Source organism: Xiphophorus maculatus, chromosome 23 (assembly GCF_002775205.1).
Source record: "Xiphophorus maculatus strain JP 163 A chromosome 23, X_maculatus-5.0-male, whole genome shotgun sequence".
Classification (NCBI taxonomy): domain Eukaryota; kingdom Metazoa; phylum Chordata; class Actinopteri; order Cyprinodontiformes; family Poeciliidae; genus Xiphophorus; species Xiphophorus maculatus.
Window position 1 is genome coordinate 7,888,983 of NC_036465.1, and position 24,047 is coordinate 7,913,029.

General features: G+C 37.1%; 1 protein-coding gene across 2 annotated transcripts; it reads right to left on the minus strand.

The window, feature by feature from the left end:
* Nucleotides 1-14,083: 14,083 nt before the first annotated feature.
* Nucleotides 14,084-23,177, minus strand: LOC111607118 (transmembrane 9 superfamily member 2-like). 2 transcript variants are annotated; one of them, XM_023329025.1, is made up of 18 exons: nucleotides 22,871-23,177; nucleotides 22,413-22,480; nucleotides 22,233-22,326; nucleotides 21,978-22,102; nucleotides 21,708-21,837; nucleotides 20,956-21,083; nucleotides 20,219-20,333; nucleotides 20,030-20,109; nucleotides 19,817-19,922; nucleotides 17,881-17,931; nucleotides 17,424-17,556; nucleotides 16,813-16,932; nucleotides 16,533-16,590; nucleotides 16,240-16,399; nucleotides 15,990-16,141; nucleotides 15,777-15,888; nucleotides 15,517-15,688; nucleotides 14,084-14,424 (listed from the first exon to the last, which is right to left on the minus strand). In XM_023329025.1, exons 1-18 carry the CDS (start codon nucleotides 22,994-22,996, stop codon nucleotides 14,213-14,215), a joined length of 2,142 nt encoding a protein of 713 aa, XP_023184793.1. In that variant the 5' UTR covers nucleotides 22,997-23,177; the 3' UTR covers nucleotides 14,084-14,212. The 2 variants fall into 2 exon arrangements, with proteins under 2 accessions (XP_023184793.1, XP_023184794.1); XM_023329026.1 differs by lacking the exon at nucleotides 17,881-17,931.
* Nucleotides 23,178-24,047: the final 870 nt, after the last annotated feature.

The window sequence follows — 24,047 nt, forward strand, 5'->3', positions numbered from 1 at the left end:
TTTGGCCGTATATGACTTTTTCATCCAAAGCAATGTTACACATGGGATTAGTTCGGATCTTTAAAATGGAGCATAATAATAATTTCAAAATAAAAGCCTTGAATGTTGTTACATCAGGTAATTGCTGTTTTTGGCTTTATGTGACTTTTTCATCCAAAGCAATGTTATACGTGGTATTAGTTCGGAACTTTAAAAGGAGCATAATAATAATTTCAAAATAAAAGCCTTGAATATTTTTACATCATGCAATTGTGTTTTTGTCTTTGTATGACTTTTTCATCCAAAGCACTGTTACACATGTGATTAGTTCGGAACTTTAAAATTAAGCTATAATAATTTCAAAATAAAAGCCTTGAATATTTTTACATCAGGTCATTGCTCTTTTTGGCTTTGTATGACTTTTTCATCCAAAGCACTGTTACACATGGGATTCGTTCGGAACTTTAAAATGGAGCATAATAATAATTTCAAAATAAAAGCCTTGAATATTTTTACATCATGTAATTGCGGTTTTTGGCTTTATGTGACTTTTTATCCAAAGCACTGTTACACAATGGAATAGTTTGGCCCTCTGAAATGAAGCATACTGAAAATTTCAAAATAAAAGCCTTGAATATTTTTACATCATGTAATTGCTCTTTTTGGCCGTATATGACTTTTTCATCCAAAGCACTGTTACCATGGGATTAGTTTGGAACTTTGAAATGGAGCATAATAATAATTTCAAAATAAAAGCCTTGAATATTTTTACATCATGTAATTGTGTTTTCAGCATTATATAACTATTTTAACCCAAGGACTATTACGCATGGGATTAGTTTGGCCCTTTGAAATGAAGTTTAACAAAACTTCCAAAATAAAAGCCTTGAGAAAATTTTAAATCGTACCGCACTGTGCACGTCCGCCTCGCTTAACGTTCTTGCGGTTCTCCGCGTGCCACTGATCACGTCGCGGCGTTCTTTAGCGTCGACGCCGATTTGTGGCGTGACGACGCCGGGCCCAAAACCCCACGGGCGCGCCTTGGCAGGCCCCGGCTAAATTTCTTCCGAAATTTTCTAGTTGGGGCCTGCCATGCAAAGCAATGGCAGGAACCTATTACTCTACACCCAACAAGCGTCTCTTTAATATTATTATAATTCTTTATTTTTCTTCCGTAACCGTTAATGCGGCTCGTACCGCTGGGTGCACACCTACAAATGAGGTATCAAACGTGCAGAAAATTCACGCCATTGGAGCTATTATTTTTGGTGGGATTTGGGCTTAACGTGGCGACATAATTCGCAAAAAACTGCGAAAAAAACCCCATTATAACTCAATGGGAAAAATCCTAGAAATACCCTATTTTTGAGGATTTGCTGTGTCGTCACAAATTCACCTAGAAATGCCATTCAAATTTCATTTTGTAGATACGTCTGTGATCTCTTCGAAAGTGAAGACGGCTCGTCGATACCAGTTACGGTTTGTCCACAATTTGCCTCTAAGCGACCCAAAGTTTCTCATTTTTGCTCAAGTTAGAGTGCGTTTCTGGCTGCTTAGAGTGAGAGATGAAGACAACTTTTTCAACCCAAATCATTTTTGAAATCGCCATCACGCCCACAAATATCGCACGATTAGTATCAAAATCGGTCCTGACATTGATACGCCTGTCTGCTCCGGTAAAATGTTTTCGAAATTTATCTAGACCGTACGGTTTTCTGTCACGGTGCTTCAGAGCAAAGTCATGCGACAGGATTTTCTGAGGCTGTCTGAGGCTCTCTCCCATGTATTTGAATAGAATTTCAGATCTGGGCACAACATTTCTTTCTCTCATCGCTGTAAATGTTCTGAGTGAGGTACAGATATGAATTCTGGGACTATCGCAGAAGACACATTGAACTGTCATACGCTGCAAACGCTTTTCGAATATGTATTACGGTTCCCGAACAAGAAGGATTTGTTTCCAATGCTTTTTTGTCAGTAAAATGTGTTTGCTCAAACACACAATTGTGTGTTTGAGAGCTCAGCGCTCAGAGCTCACACCTGCTGAGACCATTATTTACCATAGCAACGGAACTCAAGAGGCTATTGGCTGCTGATTTGGACTACAGATACGCATCGCTGTAGTTCTATCTATCCTCAGTTGAAACAGATCAGGACTGAGAACTGGCCTTTAGAACTACCTGCTGCTATGGGCTGTATATAACTGATTGAACTCAGTAACTGTTACACATGGGATAGTTTGGAACTTTAAAATTAAGCATACTGAAAATTTCAAAATAAAAGCCTTGAATATTTAACATGACGTAATTGCTCTTTTGGCCGTATATGACTTTTTCATCCAAGCAATGTTACACATGGGATTAGTTTGGAACTTTAAAATGGAGCATAATAATAATTTCAAAATAAAAGCCTTGAATATTTTACATGACGTAATTGCTCTTATTGGCCGTATATGACTTTTTCATCCAAAGCAATGTTACACATGGGATTAGTTCGGAACGTTAAAATGGAGCATAATAATAATTTCAAAATAAAAGCCTTGAATATTTTTACATCAGGTAATTGCGCTTTTTGGCTTTATGTGACTTTTTTTAATCCAAAGCACTGTTACACAATGGAATAGTTTGGCCCTCTGAAATGAAGCATACTGAAAATTTCAAAATAAAAGCCTTGAATATTTTTATGTCATGTAATTGCTCTTTTTGGCCGTATATGACTTTTTCATCCAAAGCACTGTTACACATGGGATTTGTTCGGAACTTTAAAATGGAGCATAATAATAATTTCAAAATAAAAGCCTTGAATATTTTTACATCAGGTAATTGCGCTTTTTGGCTTTATGTGACTTTTTTATCCAAAGCACTGTTACACATGGATTAGTTCGGAACTTTAAATGGAGCATAATAATAATTTCAAAATAAAAGCCTTGCATATTTTTACATCAGGTAATTGCGCTTTTTGGCTTTATGTGACCTTTTTTATCCAAAGCACTGTTACACATGGGATTCGTTCAGAACTTTAAAATGGAGCATACTGAAAATTTCAAAATAAAAGCCTTGAATAGTTTTTACATCATGCAATTGCTGTTTTTGGCTTTGTATGACTTTTTCATCCAAAGCACTGTTACACATGGGATTAGTCGGAACTTTAAAATGAAGTTTTAACAAACTTCCAAAATAAAAGCCTTGACAAAATTTTAAAATCGTACTGAATGGTGCACGGTCCGCCTCGCTTAACGTTCTTGCGGTTCTCCGCGTGCCATTGATTACGTTGCGGCGTTCTTTAGCGTCGATGCCGATTTGTGGCGTGACGACGCCGGGCCCGAACCCCACCGGCGCGCCTTGGCAGGCCCCGGCTAAATTTCTTCCGAAATTTTCTAGTATTATTATTATTATTATTATTATAGAAACTTTATTTTTCTTCCGTAACCGTTAATGCGGCTCATACCGCTGGGTGCACACCTACAAATGAGGTATCAAAACGTGCAGAAAATTCACGCCATTGGAGCTATTACTTCTGGTGGGATTTGGGCTTAACGTGGCGACATAATTCGCAAAAACTACGAAAAAAACCCATTATAACTCAATGGGAAAAATCCTAGAAATACCCTATTTTTGAGGATTTGCTGTGTCGTCACAAATTCACCTAGAAATGCCATTTCAAATTTCATTTGTAGATACGTCTGTGATCTCTTCGAAAGTGAAGACGGCCTCATCGATACCAGTTACGGTTTGTCCACAATTTGCCTCTAAGCGACCCAAACTTTCTCATTTTTGCTGAAATTACAGTGACAGCCATCTCGGTTCATATCTGGGCACAACATTTCTTTCTCTCATCGCTGTAAATGCTCTGAGTGAGGTACAGATATGAATCTCGGGACTATCGGCTGGTGATTTGGACTACAAAAACGCATCACTGTAGTTCTATCTATCCTCAGTTTGAAACAGATCAGGACTGAGAACTGGCCTTTACAACTACTTGCTGCTTTGGGCTGTATATAATGATTTAACTCAGTAACTGTTACACATGGGATTAGTTTGGAACTTTAAAATTAAGCATATTGAAAATTTCACAATAAAAGCCCTGAATATTTTTACATGACGTAATTGCTCTTTTTTGGCTTTATTTTGACGTTTTCATCCAAAGCACTGTTTACACATGGGATTACTTTGGAACTTTAAAATGGAGAATAATAATAATTTCAAAATAAAAGCCTTGAATATTTTTACATCAGGTTAATTGCTTTTTTTGGCCGTATATGACTTTTTCATCCAAAGCAATGTTACACATGGGATAGTTTGGAACTTTAAAATGGAGAATAATAATTTCAAAATAAAAGCCTTGAATATTTTTACATCAGGTAATTGCTGTTTTGGCTTTATTTGACTTTTTCATCCAAAGCACTGTTACACATGGGATTAGTTCGGAACTTTAAAATGGAGCATAATAATAATTTCAAAATAAAAGCCTTGAATATTTTTACATCATGCAATTGCTGTTTTTGGCTTTATTTGACTTTTTCATCCAAAGCACTGTTACACATGGTATTAGTTTGGAACTTTAAATGAAGCATAATAATAATTTCAAAATAAAAGCCTTGAATATTTTACATCATGCAATTGCTGTTTTTGGCTTTGTATGACTTTTTCATCCAAAGCACTGTTACACATGGGATTAGTTTGGAACTTTAAAATGGAGCATAATAATAATTTCAAAATAAAAGCCTTGAATATTTTTACATCAGGTAATTGCTCTTTTTGGCTTTATTTGACTTTTTCATCCAAAGCACTGTTACACATGGGATTAGTTTGGAACTTTAAAATGAAGCATACTGAAAATTTCAAATAAAAGCCTTGAATATTTTTACATCATGTAATTGCTCTTTTTGGCTTTATTTGACTTTTTCATCCAAAGCACTGTTACACATGGTATTAGTTTGGAACTTTAAAATGAAGCATAATAATAATTTCAAAATAAAAGCCTTGATATTTTTACATCATGTAATTGCTGTTTTTGGCTTTGTATGACTTTTTCATCCAAAGCACTGTTACACATGGGATTAGTTCGGAACTTTAAAATGAAACATACTGAAAATTTCAAAATAAAAGCCTTGATATTTTTACATCATGTAATTGCTCTTTTTGGCTTTATTTGACTTTTTCATCCAAAGCACTGTTACACATGGGATTAGTTTGGCCCTTTGAAATGAAGCATACTCAAAATTTCAAAATAAAAGCCTTGAATATTTTTACATGACGTAATTGCTGTTTGTGGCTTTATGTGACTTTTTCATCCAAAGCACTGTTACACATGGGATTAGTTCAGAACTTTAAAATGAGCATACTGAAAATTTCAAAATAAAAGCCTTGAATATTTTACATGACGTAATTGCTTTTTTTTGGCCGTATATGACTTTTTCATCCAAAGCACTGTTACACATGGGATTAGTTCGGAACTTTAAAATGGAGCATACTGAAAATTTCAAAATAAAAGCCTTGAATATTTTTACATCAGCTACTTGTGTTTTGAGCATTATATAACTATTTTAACCCAAGGACTATTACGCATGGGATTAGTTTGGCCCTTTGAAATGAAGTTTAACAAAAACTTCCAAATAAAAGCCTTGACAACATTTAAATCGTACTGAATGGTGCACGTCCGCCTCGCTTAACGTTCTTGTGGTTCTCCGCGTGCCACTGATTACGTTGCGGCGTTCTTTAGCGTCGACGCCGATTTGTGGCGTGACGACGCCGGGCCCAAGCCCGACGGGCGCGCCTTGGCAGGCCCCGGCTAAATTTCTTCAGAAATTTTGTTTTTCTAGTTCTTCTTTATTTTTCTTCCGTAACCGTTAATGCAGCTCATACTGCTGGGTGCACACCTACAATGAGGTATCAAAACGTGCAGAAAATTCACGCCATTCCAGCTATTACTTTTGGTGGGATTTGGGCTTAACGTGGCGACATAATTCGCAAAAAAACTACGAAAAAAAACCCCATTATAAGTCAATGGGAAAAAATCCTAGAAATACCCTATTTTTGAGGATTTTCTGTGTCGTCACAAATTCACCTAGAAATGCCATTCAAATTTCATTTTGTAGATACGTCTGTGATCTCTTCGAAAGTGAAGACGGCTCGTCGATACCAGTTACGGTTTGTCCACAATTTGCCTCTAAGCGACCCAAAGTTTCTCATTTTTCTTCAAATTAGAGTGACAGCCCATCTCGGTCATATCTGGGCACAACATTTCTTTCTCTCATCACTGTAAATGCTCTGAGTGAGGTACAGATATGAATCTCGGGACTATCGCAGAAGACACATTGAACTGTCATACGCTTAAAACGCTTTTCGAATATGTATTACGGTTCCCGAACAAGAAGGATTTGTTTCCAATGCTTTTTTTCAGTAAAGTGTGTTTGCTCAAACACACTTGTGTGTTTGAGAGCTCACAGCTCAGAGCTCACACCTGCTGAGACCATTATTTGCCATAGCAACGGAACTCAAGAGGCTATTGGCTGCTGATTTGGACTACGAATACGCATCGCTGTAGTTCTATCTATCCTCAGTTGAAACAGATCAGGACTGAGAACTGGCCTTTACAACTACTTGCTGCTTTGGGCTGTATATAACTGATTTAACTCAGTAACTGTTACACATGGGATTAGTTTTACACTTTAAAATTAAGCATATTGAAAATTTCACAATAAAAGCCCTGAATATTTTTACATGACGTAATTGCTCTTTTTTGGCTTTATTTGACTTTTTCATCCAAAGCACTGTTACACATGGTATTAGTTTGGCCCTTTAAAATGAGGCTTAACAAAAATTTCAAAATAAAAGCCTTGAATATTTTTACATGACATAATTGCTCTTTTTGGCTTTATTTGACTTTTTCATCCAAAGCACTGTTACACATGGTATTAGTTTGGAACTTTAAAATGGAGCATAATAATAATTTCAAAATAAAAGCCTTGAATATTTTTACATCATGTAATTGCTGTTTTTGGCTTTGTATGACTTTTTCATCCAAAGCACTGTTACACATGGGATTAGTCGGAACTTTAAAATGAAACATACTGAAAATTTCAAAATAAAAGCCTTGAATATTTTTACATCATGTAATTGCTCTTTTTGGCTTTATTTGACTTTTTCATCCAAAGCACTGTTACACATGGGATTAGTTTGGCCCTTTGAAATGAAGCATACTGAAAATTTTAAAATAAAAGCCTTGAATATTTTTACATGACGTAATTGCTGTTTGTGGCTTTATGTGACTTTTTCATCCAAGCACTGTACACATGGGATTAGTTCGGAACTTTAAAATGGAGCATACTGAAATTTCAAAATAAAAGCCTTGAATATTTTTACATCAGCTACTTGTGTTTTGAGCATTATATAACTATTTAACCCAAGGACTATTACGCATGGGATTAGTTTGGCCCTTTGAAATGAAGTTTAACAAAACTTCCAAAATAAAAGCCTTGACAACATTTTAAATCGTACTGAATGGTGCACGTCCGCCTCGCTTAACGTTCTTGTGGTTCTCCGCGTGCCACTGGTTACGTTGCGGCGTTCTTTGGCGTCGACGCCGATTTGTGGCGTGACGACGCCGGGCCCAAGCCCGACGGGCGCGCCTTGGCAGGCCCCGGCTAAATTTCTTCAGAAATTTTGTTTTTCTAGTTCTTTATTTTTCATCCGTAACCGTTAATGCGGCTCATACCGCTGCGTGCACACCTACAAAAGAGGTATCAAAACCTGCAGAAAATTCACGCCATTCCAGCTATTACTTTTGGTGGGATTCGGGATGAACATGGCGACATAATTCGCAAAAAACTACGAAAAAAACCCCATTATAAGTCAATGGGGAAAATCCATTGAAAACCCTAATACCCTACTGGCTAAAACAGAGAATTGTCTCCCCCAGCTGGCTCAAATGAAGTATTGTAAGTCTGAAAAGCGAAAAGAGCAAGTATGAAAAAAAAAAGATTGTGCCTTGGATATACTGGATTAAACAAAACTTTAAATTTGATTGGTAAACATCCAACAGGTAGATGTGAGTGTGGTATGGATATGGAAACAGTAGAACATGTAATAATTAATTGTGGAAAATATAAAGCAAGTACAATAAATTAGGAAATATGATATAGAGACATTTAAACTTAATAAGATATTAATTAAACACAAAATAAATAAAGCGGTTATTACATTTTTGAAGGTAACAGGATTATATGTAAGACTTTAGATTGGGGAGCGGTTAACTGAAACGTGGGGCGTGCTAACCCCCTGCGCCACCACAGCACGCCCCATGAATATTTATGTTATTTCATAAAATTTCTTAAGAAAACTAAACTGATAGAAAGGATTTAGTGTTTTTTTTTTTTTAAGTTGCGCCCTGATCCACACTCCATACCAGTAGGTGGCGGTAATGCACACCATTAAGTTGCTTGCCAACCGCCATTAAAAACAAAAAGAAGAAGAAGAGCTTTCTGCTTCCGACTGCTTGGTTAAGGTAAGAAGTGTTTGTGTTATGTCCATAAAATATACTATTTAATTTCATTACTATATTATTAGAACTGCTTACAGTTGTTAAATGTAATGTGTTCTTTAAGAAATGTGATCGATTTTAAAAGTTTGACTGCTGTGGGATATTTTGTTGTGGCTCTGATAGCGTAGCTGCTAGCTTGATGGAACCACAATTTGTTCACATGTTAGCACTTTGCTAACTGGCTTTCGTGAAACCTGTTAGGCTACAAAATCTCTGTTAACATCAATCTGATCAGCTGAAATAAGGCAATTTTGTTTTACCTCAACCTAGAGCTATTGTGACTTGCAGAAATTGCCACAAATAACCGGAACTAGCATATTAAGCTACTTCACTGAATCAGTTGCTTCGGATACAGATACTCTCAGCTGCCGTCTTGTGCCGACAGTGAAAAACAGCAGAACTACATAATATTAGCTTGGTATGATGTAAATTATAATTTTTGTTTGAATTACATAAAATAACTTCATGATCTCAGTTTTTTTTCATTATGCTTGGCCTATCAATAATTTCAAATAATAAAACATAAAATATCTGGGTTTATTTTGTTCATCCGAACCAGAACCTCCAGGTTCTCCGTTGTAGAGTTTTACTGAAAATCAGCGGAGAAATATCTGTAGCGCAGCAGCTGCGGTACAGTCTGCCCACTAGAGTAGAACTGAACCGAACCAAACATGAACGTATTTCATCGCCTAACGAAAGACAAGGAAGCAAAGAGATTTCGCTAAAGAAATCTGAACTTGATTACATTGCAGCATCCTTTAGCGTCGATGCCAATTTGTAGCGTGACGACGCCGGGCACAAACCAGACGGGCGCGCCTTGGCAGGCCCCGGCTAAATTTCTTCAGAAATTTTGTTTTTCTAGTTTATAACTTTTAACACTGATTCATGAGTCCTTGAGGTTCATAGATTGCACAGATGTCACAAAGTGCTTCACAAAAAGGTAACCCACAAAATGCACAGAAAGCTACAGTGGAGAATACAGAACACAATGCAATCATAAAGGCCTAAATCTAATTAACAGCTTCCTTGAATTAAAGTGTATTTATTTATCTGTAGTAGTGCAGAATGACCCAGTCAAAGTCCAGATCCAAATCCAGGAAGTTGATGTCCACAATCGTTCTCCATTCAGTTTGACAGCTTCAGCTACTTAGCAATGATGTACAATTTTTTGTAACCTCACAAGTTGTGAAGTGATGGTTTCACTTAAGAGAGTGAAAAAATGGTATGAGTGGTTGCATGACTAAAATTTCAAGGGATTCTAAAACAAGCATTTCATAAGAACAAATAATGAAAACGATGATGAAACATTAAACCTACATAAGACAACGACTGGGATACAAGAGGTTGTAGTTGTGCAGCGCCTTGGAGTGCCACTAGGGGGCATGAGTATGTATTTCAGCCGGAAGAAGGTAAATAGAGGAAGAAGAGCAACCGTCGTTCACCATCATTGTATCCAGTGATGGGATTTTCGGCTCCTTTTCGAGATGCGGCTCTAATGGCTCTTCTTACTGTCGAGAACCGGCTCTTTCGGCTCCCAAACGGCTCCCCATATATATTTTTGACATTATTAATTAATTAATAGCTCAAACCTAATTTTATAATATTTTGTTTCATTATTGACATAGTTAAGCACTTATGATGAGTAAAAAGGCCGCATAACAATGCTTTATAAATAAACCTTTTATTATAACCAATTAAATTATCACAAAATAGCACCACTTCCACAAAAATAACTTAAAATAAATTAAACAGTTAAATATAAATACAAACACCCACCACAATACGAAAAAGTATCAAAGCAGCTTCATAACAGAGAAGGTGCCACAATACAAATATCAAATAATATTCAGTGTTATGTGTGATTGGTCAGATGTGTGGAGCACACGCTTGACATGAGGGCAGTGGACCGACCGAGGGGAAAAAAACTCTCCGCTCTAGCACTGGCAGAAGAGCAAAACATGCAAGGAGAGGGAGAAGGGGGGGAGAAGGGGGGGGGGGGGAGAGAGAGAGAGACAGCGAGGCACCGCTGGACAAAAAAAAAAACAATGTGGGGAAAAACTATCGGCTCTGGCACTTGCAGAGCACAAGCACAACGACAGGGAGGCGGAGAGACAGCGATATACTGTAGAAAAAAACCCGGCTCCCAAATAGGATCCTAAAACGGCTCCCATTGTGGAGCCGGTTCCAATCGTTCACTTCAAAGAGCCGGCTCTTAGAGCCGGATCGTTAGCGACCGACACATCACTAATTGTATCCTCCTAAAGCAGTGGTTCTTAACCTGGGTTCGATCAGTCGGTCTCAGGGGTTCGGCGGAGCCTCTGCCGGGGAGGTAAAGACACACTTGTGTAAAGTCGTGATGACAGGCCCCGCTTGGCCATCACTTGCTGCAGAGGATTATGTTACTAGTGATGGGAATATTCGGCTCCTTTTCGAGATGCGGCTCTAATGGCTCTTCTTACTGTGGAGAGCCGGCTCTTTCGGCTCCCCATATATATTTTTGACATTATTAATTAATTAATAGCTTAAACCTAATTTTATAATATTTTGTTTCATTATTGACATTGTTAAGCACTTATGATGAGTAAAAATGCTGCATAACAATGTTATAGCAATACCGATGCGTGTGATGTCCACATGTGCCTGTGCAGGTTGTTTGTCGAGCCTGCACGATAGGAAATGCTGACTTTGCACAGTCTGCACTCTGCCCTGGAGCTTGATGTAGCATTAAAATGAGTCCAAATCTTGCTCCGTTTTCTGTCACTCATTTATTTTCACCTATTCAGTTCTCACACTGACTCCCCTTCTTTCTGTGCTTCTTGACCGCTGAGTGAGTGTCTGTACATAAACACCTGCCGACGAACGCTATACAGCTTGGCCAATTGCCTGCCGTTTCCACAAAAAAAGTGGAGATAAACTTTTTTTTCAGTGTTTTCCCGCCACATTATTAGTTGAAACTATGTGTGATTGGTCAGATGTGTGGAGCACACGCTTGACATGAGGGCAGTGGACCGACCGAGGGAAAAAAAACTCTCCGCTGTAGCACTGGCAGAAGAGCAAAACGCGCAAGGAGAGGGAGAAGGGGGGGAGAGACAGCGAGGCACCGCAGGACAAAAAAAACGATGTGGGGAAAAACTATCGGCTCTGGCACTTGCAGAGCACAAGCACAACGACAGGAAGGCGGAGAGACAGCGATATACTGTAGAAAAAAACCCGGCTCCCAAATAGGATCCTAAAACGGCTCCCATTGTGGAGCCGGTTCCAATCGTTCACTTCAAAGAGCCGGCTCTTAGAGCCGGATCGTTCGCGACCGACACATCACTACATGTTACATTGCTCGGCCAATCAGGGCTGCGGGGAATTTAGTGCGCGCAGTATTCAACGGTTGTCGTAGTTGTACGTCGAGCAAAAAGAGAAGAAAATCAACAGACTTTGCTCTGAAGACGCACTTGCCAAGGTGAAGCCACGCCTCTCTGAACTGGTCTCCCAAAAACATCAGCAGAAGTCACACTGATTTGCAGGTATGTCATTTGTGCAATACTTTATTCTGGCCCCAAAAAAGTATTTTGCGGATTCAAAATGACAAAAAAAACAAATTTAATTTAAAATAAAAAAAATTAAGTTATTTAAAAAAATTTAATTCTTTGAAAAAATCCAAATTTATTTTTAATTAGTAAAATAGTAAAAAAATATTTTGGGAGCTGAAATTCTTTCATGGGGCCGAAATATTTTGGGGGGCCAGAATGAAGTCATACTGTAACTTGCTGTGAGTTCATGGTTTTGTTCTTTGAGCAAAGTGACGTTCATACACGGCTCATTTTGTGCACCAGCAAAAAACATATACCTATGTCTTGAATTTGGGGAAAAAAATATTTTATTCATCACTAAAGGAGGGTTCGGTGACTGCGCATATGAAACTGATGGGTTCGGTACCTCAAAAAGGTTAAGAACCACTGGCATAAAGCCTGATAAATTTGGTAGTTCCTCGTCATAGCACGTTGGTAGCCTGCATGCTTTGAGCAGACTGAGTCCGTGTTGTTTTAAATATTACACACTTTGTGCTCTTAAACCGCCGTATTGAAGTGTTGTTGTTTTTTTTTTTTTGTAGCTCGTGGGGAAAGTCGTCTAACGTGAATAACTGTTTCGCTGATATTGGTGGCGCGTTTATCGCCATTTTGCGCGTTGAGCGACTCAAAACCAGCAAAAGGTATTTATCTAGCAAATGATCCGTTTTTAGGAGCAGTTTTATTGTTCCTGTGCAATATTTTCCGTGTGATAGTTGACCCGAACGGCATTTTCTTTGTTTTTCAGAATGGCCGAAGCAGACCGACCGGGGAAGCTCTTCATCGGTGGACTCAACACGGAGACCACCGACAAGGCCTTGGAGCAGTACTTCAGCAAATATGGCAGGATCGTCGAAGGTGGGAATGGCCCCTCCACAAGTAGAACTCGATTTAATTTTCTACTGATTTAACACCGCGTGCAAAGCTTATGTGTTGCTGTATTTAATACACACTTAAAGTTTTATATTTTTAATTGTAATATTACAGTTTAATTTGCATCTTTTCCTTTTGTTTAGCAGTTTTACCAATACTTAAAATAAATACTTTAGACTTTGTATGAATTCGGAATGTTTCATTTTCACTTTCGATAGATATGAGTGTTTTATTGTTTGTTTTCAAAATACTTTGAGGGGCCTTTTGAAAGCTACATAAAAGTAGTTACCTACATAAAAGTAGTTTATGGATGTATAATTAAATGCTGAAATATTAAGCTATTTCATTTTATTTGCAAAATTACATTAAGGATGCAATGTTGAATGCCCGCTTATCCCCAATAGTTGCTTAAAATAGGAACACAGCATCTAGTTTTCTCAGTGAATTGTTCAAATAAATGACTAATGATAAACGACTTGCACCTTTATCCAGGCAAATGGTCACATTTGTTACTACATAATCTTTTCAGAATTGGCCATGGGTTAAATATTCTGTCTTGGTATAATAGACATAGGATGTTTTTATTTTAATTTTTTTTTTAAATAAGCGTTTAATCTTGAGAATAAGTCACAATTTGTCAGTTTTTCTCCCCAACAGACTTTGTACATTGCACATAAGATAAGATAAATCTTTATTGTCATTGTCACAAGGACAAACGAAATTCAAAGGGTGCCATCAGTCGGTGCACATGCCCAAAAACAAAAAATAACTGTCTCACAATTCACACACAACGCAAGAATCAACAAACTGGCAAAAAAAAAAAGTAAGAACAGCCACATTCTCACATACATCATTTATGATGATTAATGGTTGTTTTTGATTGCATTTAGTTTTGTTATTGCTATCGGGTAAAAAACTGTCTCTGAGACGGTTGGTTCTTGTTCTGATTGCTCTGTATCTTCTGCCTGAAGGCAGCAGTGTGAACAGAGAATGTCCTGGGTGAGAAGTGTCCTTTGTGATGTGTTGTGCTTTTCTTAGACAGCGGTCGCTGTGCATGTCCTCCAGTCAGGGGAGAGGGCAGCCAATGATTTTTTGGGCTGTATTCACAACCCTTTGGAGAGCTTTCCTTTGAGCCGTAGTGCTGCTGTTATACCATACGCAGATACAGTAAGTCAGTATGCTCTCTATGGAGCACTTGTAGAAGGACAAGTGCTCCTTCTACATGTTCAATAGAGGCTGAGTGATCAATTTTCTTTTTTTTATATATTTGTTTTTATGAGTACAAATTCTGGAAAATGGCTGACTTTAAAAGAAACAGATTCCAATTCTGCCAAACAAATCCTGGTTTTATCAGAACTAAACATTGATATGTCTTGTGATATGTCCTGGCTTTGTGAACAGAATACTTGGCATTTGGCAACACTGTAGATCTTATTTACAAACCAGAAGCAAGCGAAGAAGCCAATTGTACCTAAAGGTGGGAGACAAGAAAAACACATCTGTTAAAAAAATAAATAAATCATCAGATTAACAAGGCAAGATCAGCATAAACTAGCACCCCTGGCAAAAAGGGTTAAAACCTTCAATTATACTACTATTTCAGTTGTATGAGGCACACAAATGTAATTAATTAAAAATATAAACAAGAAATAATAATTTTTAACAAAATCACCAATTTCACTTACTGGTATCTAATAACTCCAATAGAGAAATGTATATTATCCTATGAACATAAAGTTTTTAGAGACTTTATAATTTATGACATCATATGATTAACATTTTATTCAACACAAGGTAGCAAAAGGCACACAAAGTACACTAAAATAGTTTGTACTTGTTACAATATTACTTCTGAATGCTTTCACATGTAATATCAAACTTTAAGCTTTTTCCATATTATCTGTAAAAGTAAATTAATTAATGTAAAACTTTAACATTGTAGCTTATTTTCTTCCTTTTTTGTGGAGAAAGTACTCTATATAACTGGAGATAATTTGCCCCCAAATTGTAAGTTATTATCTAGACCAAAGACCTGCAATCATTACAACCGTCAGTCCAGCTAAAGAAAACTCCTCTATAGCCGTGAATGCCACAAGAGAATATATAGATACATAAATATTACTGACACTAGTAATATTAGTATCAGTAATATTAGATGTAAGCCATTGTCATCTGAATGAACAGAATCAAACACTTTTGAGTGTCACAACTATTGGTTTCATTTTAGCAACTTAAATACTGAAATACATTCCTTTTTCATTGTATTACTTTGTAGATACTTTTCCTTATATGTCCAAATACAAAAGGCCACTAAAATGAGAGCAAATAAATGTTGAGGAATTTCCTTATTTATATTGTTAGAACAGGATCTTGAATGTTCCTTCTACTGGTAATCTGACTATCCACTGGTATCACATTACCTTTGAAAAGACAGCACAACCCACACTTTTTACTGATCTTAAACTTTCATTGAATTTAATGAGACACAGAACAAAGTCATGTCTGCAATACACAGAAACAAGGACAAAACAAAACAATTATCATTAAAAAGTAAAATTCTTACCTGTAAAGAGGAAGAAGATGAGAACCATAATCATAGTGTATCCAAAGTACAGTATAGTGCTTGCCGCGCCAATTATTTGCAGCTTTGAGAAGAAGTAGTACACAGCATAGATAAAGAGATAGACTGCTGTGAAGCCGCTGGTCAAGAATGAACGCCACCACCAATGGTAGTCCTGGATGAATCAGATAAAAGATGGTGAGTTAGGGTCCGCCAAAACAATAAAAAAAAATGAAAGAAATCTAGCCTAAACATTCAGGTACCTCAGCACACAGGTGGAAGTAGCACAGCAGAATTGTGGCCTCAGAGCAGGTGATCAGGAGAATAATGAAAACCAGGAACAGGAACCCAAACATGTAGTACATCTGATGAGACCTAAATCAAAAATCTTAATTCATTCACCCGGTAAACATGTTTAAGTATCTAATATTGGAGTTGCAGATTTCTCAGAAATGGAGATTATTTCACATTTGTACCAAATGCTGTTGAGGATGAAGAACAGCTGGATGAAGATGCAACCAAAAGGAAGGATGCCACCCATGACGATCCCAGGGATGGGCTTAGTGAAGAAGGACTGCTCAGGAATTTGACGGGGGATTTGATTTGTCTGCACTGGTTGCTTAATTGCCTGCGCCAAACAGAAAAACAAAAAAGCTGAAAGCTGACAAGAAGAAAAGATAAAAACGCATTTGTCTATGTTTTGTCAACTCGGAAGATCTAACTCACAGGTTTCTTGAATCCAAAGTAGGCACCAATGAAGGTGAGAGGAACAGAGATTCCAAACCACATGGCCAAAATGGCCACCAAAGTACCAAAGGGGATTGCAGCTGAGGATCCCTCCACCCAAAGGATGAGGTTCATCATGAAAAAGTCTGCAAATACAATCCTAAAGAAAAAAATAAAACAACGACTCAGTACAAAGGTCAATTATACGTTGGATAACATCAGTATGCAAGCCTCCAGACCTGCTAACACAGAAGTGCATGAAATGTGAGCATTTGCTAAGCTAAATATTGTACCCTGGGCACAGGAGAGCTGTCAGCAACACGTTGGTCTTCCACTTTTCACCTCCAAAAGCTGATAAGAAGAAGAGACAAGAATTAACTATTGTGACAGGAACAATGACAATGAAGTTTGCATGAAAGTTTATGAGTGAAGTATTATCCAAGTTGGTTTAGCTCTGAGATATCCTACTACATTATCTAAACTGAGGGTGACAATTACAAAACAACTTTTTATTCATTTATTTTTAAAATCTACTTTGTAAAACTGTAACTTTCATACAAAGTGGAGAATTACTTTTGTAAAGACGTGCAGACACGTAGCCAGCAGGTGTTCCCAGCAGGACCCAGAGAACCACAGCGCACGTCATCAGAGCCCCTCTGTTGGCAGGAGACAGGAATCCAAGACAGGCCAGGACTAAAGTGGACAGAAAGTCATGAATGCATCATTTCAAACATAATGTATGTAGAATGTGAAAGGCGAAACACTTTAATAGAATGCCTGGCTAACTTAAGAATGTAAAATGTGTATGGTATATGTTACCATATACTGTAATTTAAGTTGAAAGCTCTATGCTTAGTACAGATTTAGAATATCTGTTTCCATTTAACTACCAAAACAATATTTATGATAAAAGTCAAGTGATCAGAATTAGGTGATAAATAAAGAAGCTTTCTTATTTTATTTTGAACATGGGGAAAGCAGAGAATCATGCTCCAATGTTACTTGAAACCTTAAACACCCTGTATGGGTTGAATTTATTCACAACCATACAGAATCATTTGTTTTTATGCTGTCAAGATAGGGTTGAACGATATGGTAGAAAAACGTATGATATAAGTATTTAACATCAGTCAATAATTATTTATTTTTTTGTTTTACATATCTGAAACACTGCCAATCCTTACAGAGTGTGATGAAGGTCATGATGAAGATCTGGGTGCCCTGTCCAAGGAACACAGACAGCAGCATCCCCTTCCTGGGAGGACGGAAAACATCCCCATGCACTTGCTTCCATCCTGACTCCTCCTGTGCGTCTTCCTGGGGGACAAATGTCAACACAACGGTCAAGGGAGAGACTCAAATTTATACAAGTTTAAAGTTAAAAAGGTTGCCAACCACCAGACACTCATTCCTGCTAGACAAACACATATATGTGAAGACAGATTTTAAAAAGGTGTAAAATTTGGTGTGAACAAACTAATTTCAAGGAAAAATACATTTTTCCCTTTTTCTGACAGATTTAACTCCTAGTTTAAAGATCCACACCACATTTTACATTCCATGTGTTCTCTGTTTGCCAGAATCATACACACCCAAGCACCTGATTAGTTCAATCCTTAGAAAGAATTTCATTAAGCTTACATAGGGTAGAGAAGATTTTTCCTTGGCCGGTGTAAGCTTTATCAAGTCTCCCTGTGAAATGTAACAGAGTATTTGTAATTTTGGATGCAATGTACTCGTGCTGGGTGGTATTTTACACTGCAGATTTAAAGCATAAGCCACACAAATAAGCACAAGCAGACCAATGAATGGTGTTACTAAAAATAAACTCCAGTCTACAATGTGTTAGAATAATTTCTTCAGTTAAACCTCTAAATTCCTCATGAAAATCCTTATCTAGAGTGATATGGATCTACCCAGCTGTCCTGCCTTATTTCACACATACAAGAGTTTTCGATCTGATTAGTCTCAGCAATAAAAGCATTCAGGAATAGACCCACATTCAATAAATGAGAATACCATTGAAAACTTTATTTCATTAATTCAAAAAGTGACACTCGTACCGATATTTTCCAATTGGTCCATATTGAAATCTGCACTGCAAAAATACAAAATCTTACCAGGTATTCTGGTCTACATTCTAGTTCAAGTATGTTAGTACACGTGAAACAAGAAAAACTAACTTACAAATAACTTTTAAGCAAGATTTGCTTTGTGAACTTAAGTCACTAATACCTTGATATCAACAAAAAACTACTAGTTTCATTGGCAGATTATTTCACTTGTAACATGGGAAAATGTGTTATAAGTAAAATAATCTGCCGATGGAATTAGTACTTTTTCACCAATTTTAAGGAATTATTGACTTAAAAGTTACTTGTAGGGGCATGCCGTGGTGGCGTAGGGGTTAGCGCGACCCACATTTGGAGGCCTTGAGTCCTCGATGCGGCCGTCGTGGGTTCGATTCCCGGACCCGACGACATTTGCCGCATGTCTTCCCCCCTCTCCTTCCCCATTTCCCGATAGCCTACTATCATATAAGGCAGTGGTTCTCAAATGGGGGTACGCGTACCCCTGGGGGTACGTGGAGGTACTGCAGGGGGGACGTGAAGCTTTTCAAAATATCTTTAAAAAATCAGTAGGCTCCTCATAATAAGTCTTGGGAAAAATTATTTTGTAAAAAGTTCAATAAAATATAAATGTGTGTTTATGCACTGAATTTTATATTCAGTATTTACAGGGTATTTACAGCACTGTACCTCTTTTTTATTCCAAAAATGTTTTGCCAGTGTCAGGGGGTACTTGACTAAAAATATATTTTTAAGGGGGTACATCACTGAAAAAAGTTTGAGAACCACTGATATAAGGGACACTAGAGCCCACAAAAAGACCCCTGGAGGGGTAAAAAAAAAAAGTTACTTGTAAGTTAGTTTTGTCTTATTTCAAGTGCACAAAGATATTTACACAAAAACTAAAAAAAATTACATAGTAAGATTTTGTATTTTTGTACTGTATATAATATCAGTTTCCTTTTCAGTTAAATTACTCAAATAAATTCACAAAACTTTTGGATGCTATTCTAAATCATTTAGATACATCTAGATAGCTCAAGACACATGGCCCACTGTTCTAAGCATGTAAACATCAGACTACCAACTAGTTAGTAAGAAAACCATCCTTGATCAATGGTTTTCAACAAGGATGAAAACCATTCATCCTTGTTGAAAGGATGAATGGTTTCATCCTTTCATCAGTAAATTTTATCAAAATTGTCTGATAAAATTTTATCAGACATTATGTATTTAATGTCTGATAAAATTAAACTGTCTGATTAATTTTATCAGACAGTAGTAACAGTCTGTTTGTAATAATTTCCAAAAATGAAAATGCTGAAACATTTTTTGGTACAGGTGGAATCTGAAAATAAATGGAGATTACTTCTAATATCCTGGTTTCATAACACCAACAGGAGGTGGAAGGGCTTGTCTTGTGTGAGTAAGTGATGATGTCCTGCAATTTATTTGTAGCAGGAAAGTTTTGTACACATCAGAACAGGAAAGTCAAACAGCGCCTTTACCTGATCCACCTGATTGTATCTGGCGATGTCCTTATGAAGGGTTCTCAGCATGATCATGGCAACCATGCCAGACAGGAAAAGCACAATTACCAGGGAATTCATGATACTGTTGGACACACAAGACACACCTTAATGCAAATACCAAAAATAATGAGCTTGTGAATAGTAGCGACAGTTTTTTAAAGCGAAAAAGCATTAAAAGCGCATTCGGACCTAAACCACTGGATGTTGGTATGAGGCATCGAGACCAGGATGTAGTCCCACCTAGAGGCCCATTTGATGGTATTATTTTCCTGCAAAATTAATTTTAAAAAATGCAATAATCAGGTAACAGTTTTCTCCTTACAGACCATGAACAGGTAACACATTACTAAAAAGTATAGTCACACATAAAAGGCTTACCTCAAATGTTACAGAATAGGTGTAAACGATGGTTATATCCCCTTTAACCTCCCCTGGCACTTCCATTGGGTTTCCTGATTCACAGTTTGGTTTGTTTTCATCTGCTTGTTTGATGCTGTTTGCAGAAAATACAAAAAGTCAACTTATGTTAAAATGTAATTGTTAAGAACAAAAGCCAACTGTCATTAAGATCATAACCTTAACTACGTGCTGTAAGAGCATCTCAGTGCATGATAACCACTTTATGTTTGAACATGTTTTGTGTACTTTAGGACAGAAAAACAACTCATATTTCAACTGCAGCAAAAATGATAGAACATATGGACATTTACAGTTAATAATGTCAACTATTGCCACTTATTGTTAATTTCATTTTGATATACTAACAGTTTCCAAATTGTCAGTACGTCAACCAAGTTCATTATTCCTCACTACAAATACTTCCAGTCAAATATGTCTATATTGTAAGCAAAGGAAAACCATATTAGCCTTTCAACCAGCTGACTGGCAGTGACCAGCAACAGGGAAAGACAGTGGAGCACTTTGTTACTCTCTGGTAGCTCTTTAGTCAGTAATAAGGGTATGAATAAAAACTTTTGGGGTTTTTAAATGTGAAACTATTGAAAACCTCTCTATACAGTCATGCTGAAAGGTGATGCATGCCTAAATGAGTTGCATTAAAAAATTAAATAAATAAATAGTAGCTGATTGTCCATCCATGTCCACTTGACTCTCACCTCCTTGGTTCAAGAGTGGCAGCAACCAAGCGAGAGCCTCGCCAACCTTCATTTTCTCCGCTGTGGTAAGTAATCTTTATGTCCACATGGTTGAAGACATAAAATGTGTTTTTCTTGTTGAACTCAGACTGAAAAAAGATACAAATGTGTCTCATTAGTCAACGTCCATTTCAGCTTTAACTTCATTTGAACATATTGAACTCATGCTATTCTGTGTGACAGGTGAAAGTCATGATATTAATATCTTTCCTTGGTCCTCCAAAATAAGATAAAAAACATGAAAGCACAGGCAAAAATTATAAGTTCAACCACCAAAAAAACCTAAAGTATTTTTAAGCAAATTAATCAGATCTGAAGGTTCATTCCTTTATTAAAAAAAATATTTGTATATAATAGTTACCAACTAAAACATAAAATAAATGAGAGTGCATTTAAAGACGGTTAGATAAAAATGCATTGTTTGCTGCTGACGTACACTGTCACACTGCTCCAACAGGTATCACTGGTTGGTAAAGCCAAACTGGTTACATTGATTGCTAGCACAGCTTAATGCAATCCGTTTTACAGTCACTAATGCTGTTCAAGCCAATTTCCTTTAAATACACAATGTCAACTTTGTTGAAATTCCTTCTTGGGTAAAAAATTACTTTAAAGAAAATACCTATTAGCTGCTGTTAATTTATTTTAATTTCACACATTCTTATAATAAAACCATAATGCAGAAATTAAAAAAGCAAGAAACCACAACTCACATTAATTACACAGGCATCTTTTGCTCGACCATCTGATGTGACAAAGCAGCCAATAGGGAAGCCAGGGTTGCAATACTTTTGACCGTCTTCAACGTCATAGCACCATGTCACTGGCATGTTGTCGATAATCCTTAAAATACATTTAAAATGATAAAGGTTTGCTTAAATACGTTCCTTTGTTCATTTATTCATTTTCTCTAAATTAGCATTAATTCTTAAGGAGAAATGGAATCAGTATGAATCTTCTAATGACGTGTATCTGCCACTAACCAGTGATGCTGGTAATTCAGCTGCATTCCCATCTTGAGAAAATCCAATTTTGATGTATCATCTTTGTTCCCTGCCTTGTAAGTCTTGGTACAAACTTTCTGGCATGCATTTTCTTTAAACTTGATCTGCAAAAAAAGACCAAAAAAGACTGTTTTTTAGCAGCAACATGGATTAAGATTTGGTGGCATTAACGGTGCATCTTTGCAAACAGAATGAACGAAACAAAAACGTATTTGCCATCATTCAGGCTCTCACCTTGTAAGGGGAAGACTCAATTCGCTCACCAAATAGCACCTGTCCCAGGTTCTCCGATGGCCTCTTCTCCTGATCATCTTTGCAGAAGTCAAACCTTTATCAAATATTTAAATGATCATCCACAGAAAAATTATGATACTGATCAAGACTTTTTTTAATCTAAAATATCAAATGACTTACATATCATATTCGTAAGGCAGAACAGACTCCACTGAATCCAAGCGATTAACAAACACCTCAATCTGCGTCTGTAAAGAAGATACTTTAAAATATAACTTTTATAGAACATTTTTAAAAAACATAAACTAATGAGCCTGAAATTATCGCGTCCCAAATGGAAAAATAATTATCACTCACAGAAACTTTTTTTAAATGGCATTAGAGGCAAAATCACGAGACAATGGCTTTTAAGCAATCACTAGTGAGACGAAACAATACAAAGTTCCTAAACATCATCACGATGTGCCAGTATCCTGTTCCAGGCATTAGCCGGGGCCTAGAGGACAAGCGGCTAGCTACTGCTATTTCTGCCAGTTGAAAAAAAGATGTCAAAAACACAAGGAAAAATATTGAAATTTCTACTGATTAACATGTACATAACTTATTAAGAACTGCTACTCCACTGAAAGAAATCATACCTGGCATTCTTCTGTCTCTTTGTCACAAAAACTCACGGGAGCCAAACCCGGAAGATAAAACGCCGAGCATGAACTGAAATATACGACTAGAAAATAGACCAATCCAACTGGCTGTCGCATCTTCATTTTAACGCGGGCTAAGCTCTCCAACGCTGCGATATCTTGCTGTTAAAGGCAGTGTATCCCCTAATTTATATGGGCCTACTGTTCACCGGGTATCTACGGCTGGCTAAAAGCCGTTTCACTAACTCGGGATACGGACACCGATCCAGACTGACAACGTCCCACCTCTGTCAAGCTACGCGGATGTCACGGGGTTTCCCCTTCAAAGTAAAGGTACGAAGGATTCGGTCTGCTCCAAACGTTGGATTTCTGTGTTTTAAGATTATGCAAAACTGCGTATAATACAATTTGTATTAAAACGTTTTTAATATGTTTTACTTATATTATAATGGAACTATATGGACGCTTAAAATGAACAGGTATATTTACTATTTGATTTATTTTGACAGGCATCACATTTTGACACCGTGGAACTGGATGTTGCTTGTCAGCCACCATCACCACCCTTGTTTTCCTCGTTTTTATAGCTGAACTAAGTTAGAGAAGGAAACGATAAAGTACAATTATGAAAATGTGTGAGAGAAATCTGAATTTTTGTATAAGAGAACAGACGGCATTTTAAATAAATGAAGAGGAAAAATCACTCGTAAATTTGGGAAATAATGTAAATAAAAGATGCCTAGAAAACCGGAATGATACGTAGCGCTTGTAGAAGGAAACGGAAGTTCACAACTTTGCATAGACTGTGGTGATGGTTTTTTCTAAAATAACTCTAATTTATTTGCTTAAATAATCAGCCTATAACTTCAAATGATATACATTTTTTCACATTATTTAGTTGAGCTTTAGTTCTGTACCATCAACTGTAACTCAGAATTTATGTAAACAAAATGTACTCACAATCTGATCCTGGGATATTGCAAATATTGATCTTGAGAACTTTGTCATTTAGCCTAATTTCTAAGGAGTCATTCATAACACAGACCGACAGACAGATAGATCGATGCTTTTGTAGGTGTTCAGCACGAGGCAGTTTTCCATCCTCCAATTACTGAAGGCCCTTGATCGCCAAGTCCTTGTACTCCATTCCATTTCATTCCTGATATATGCTGCA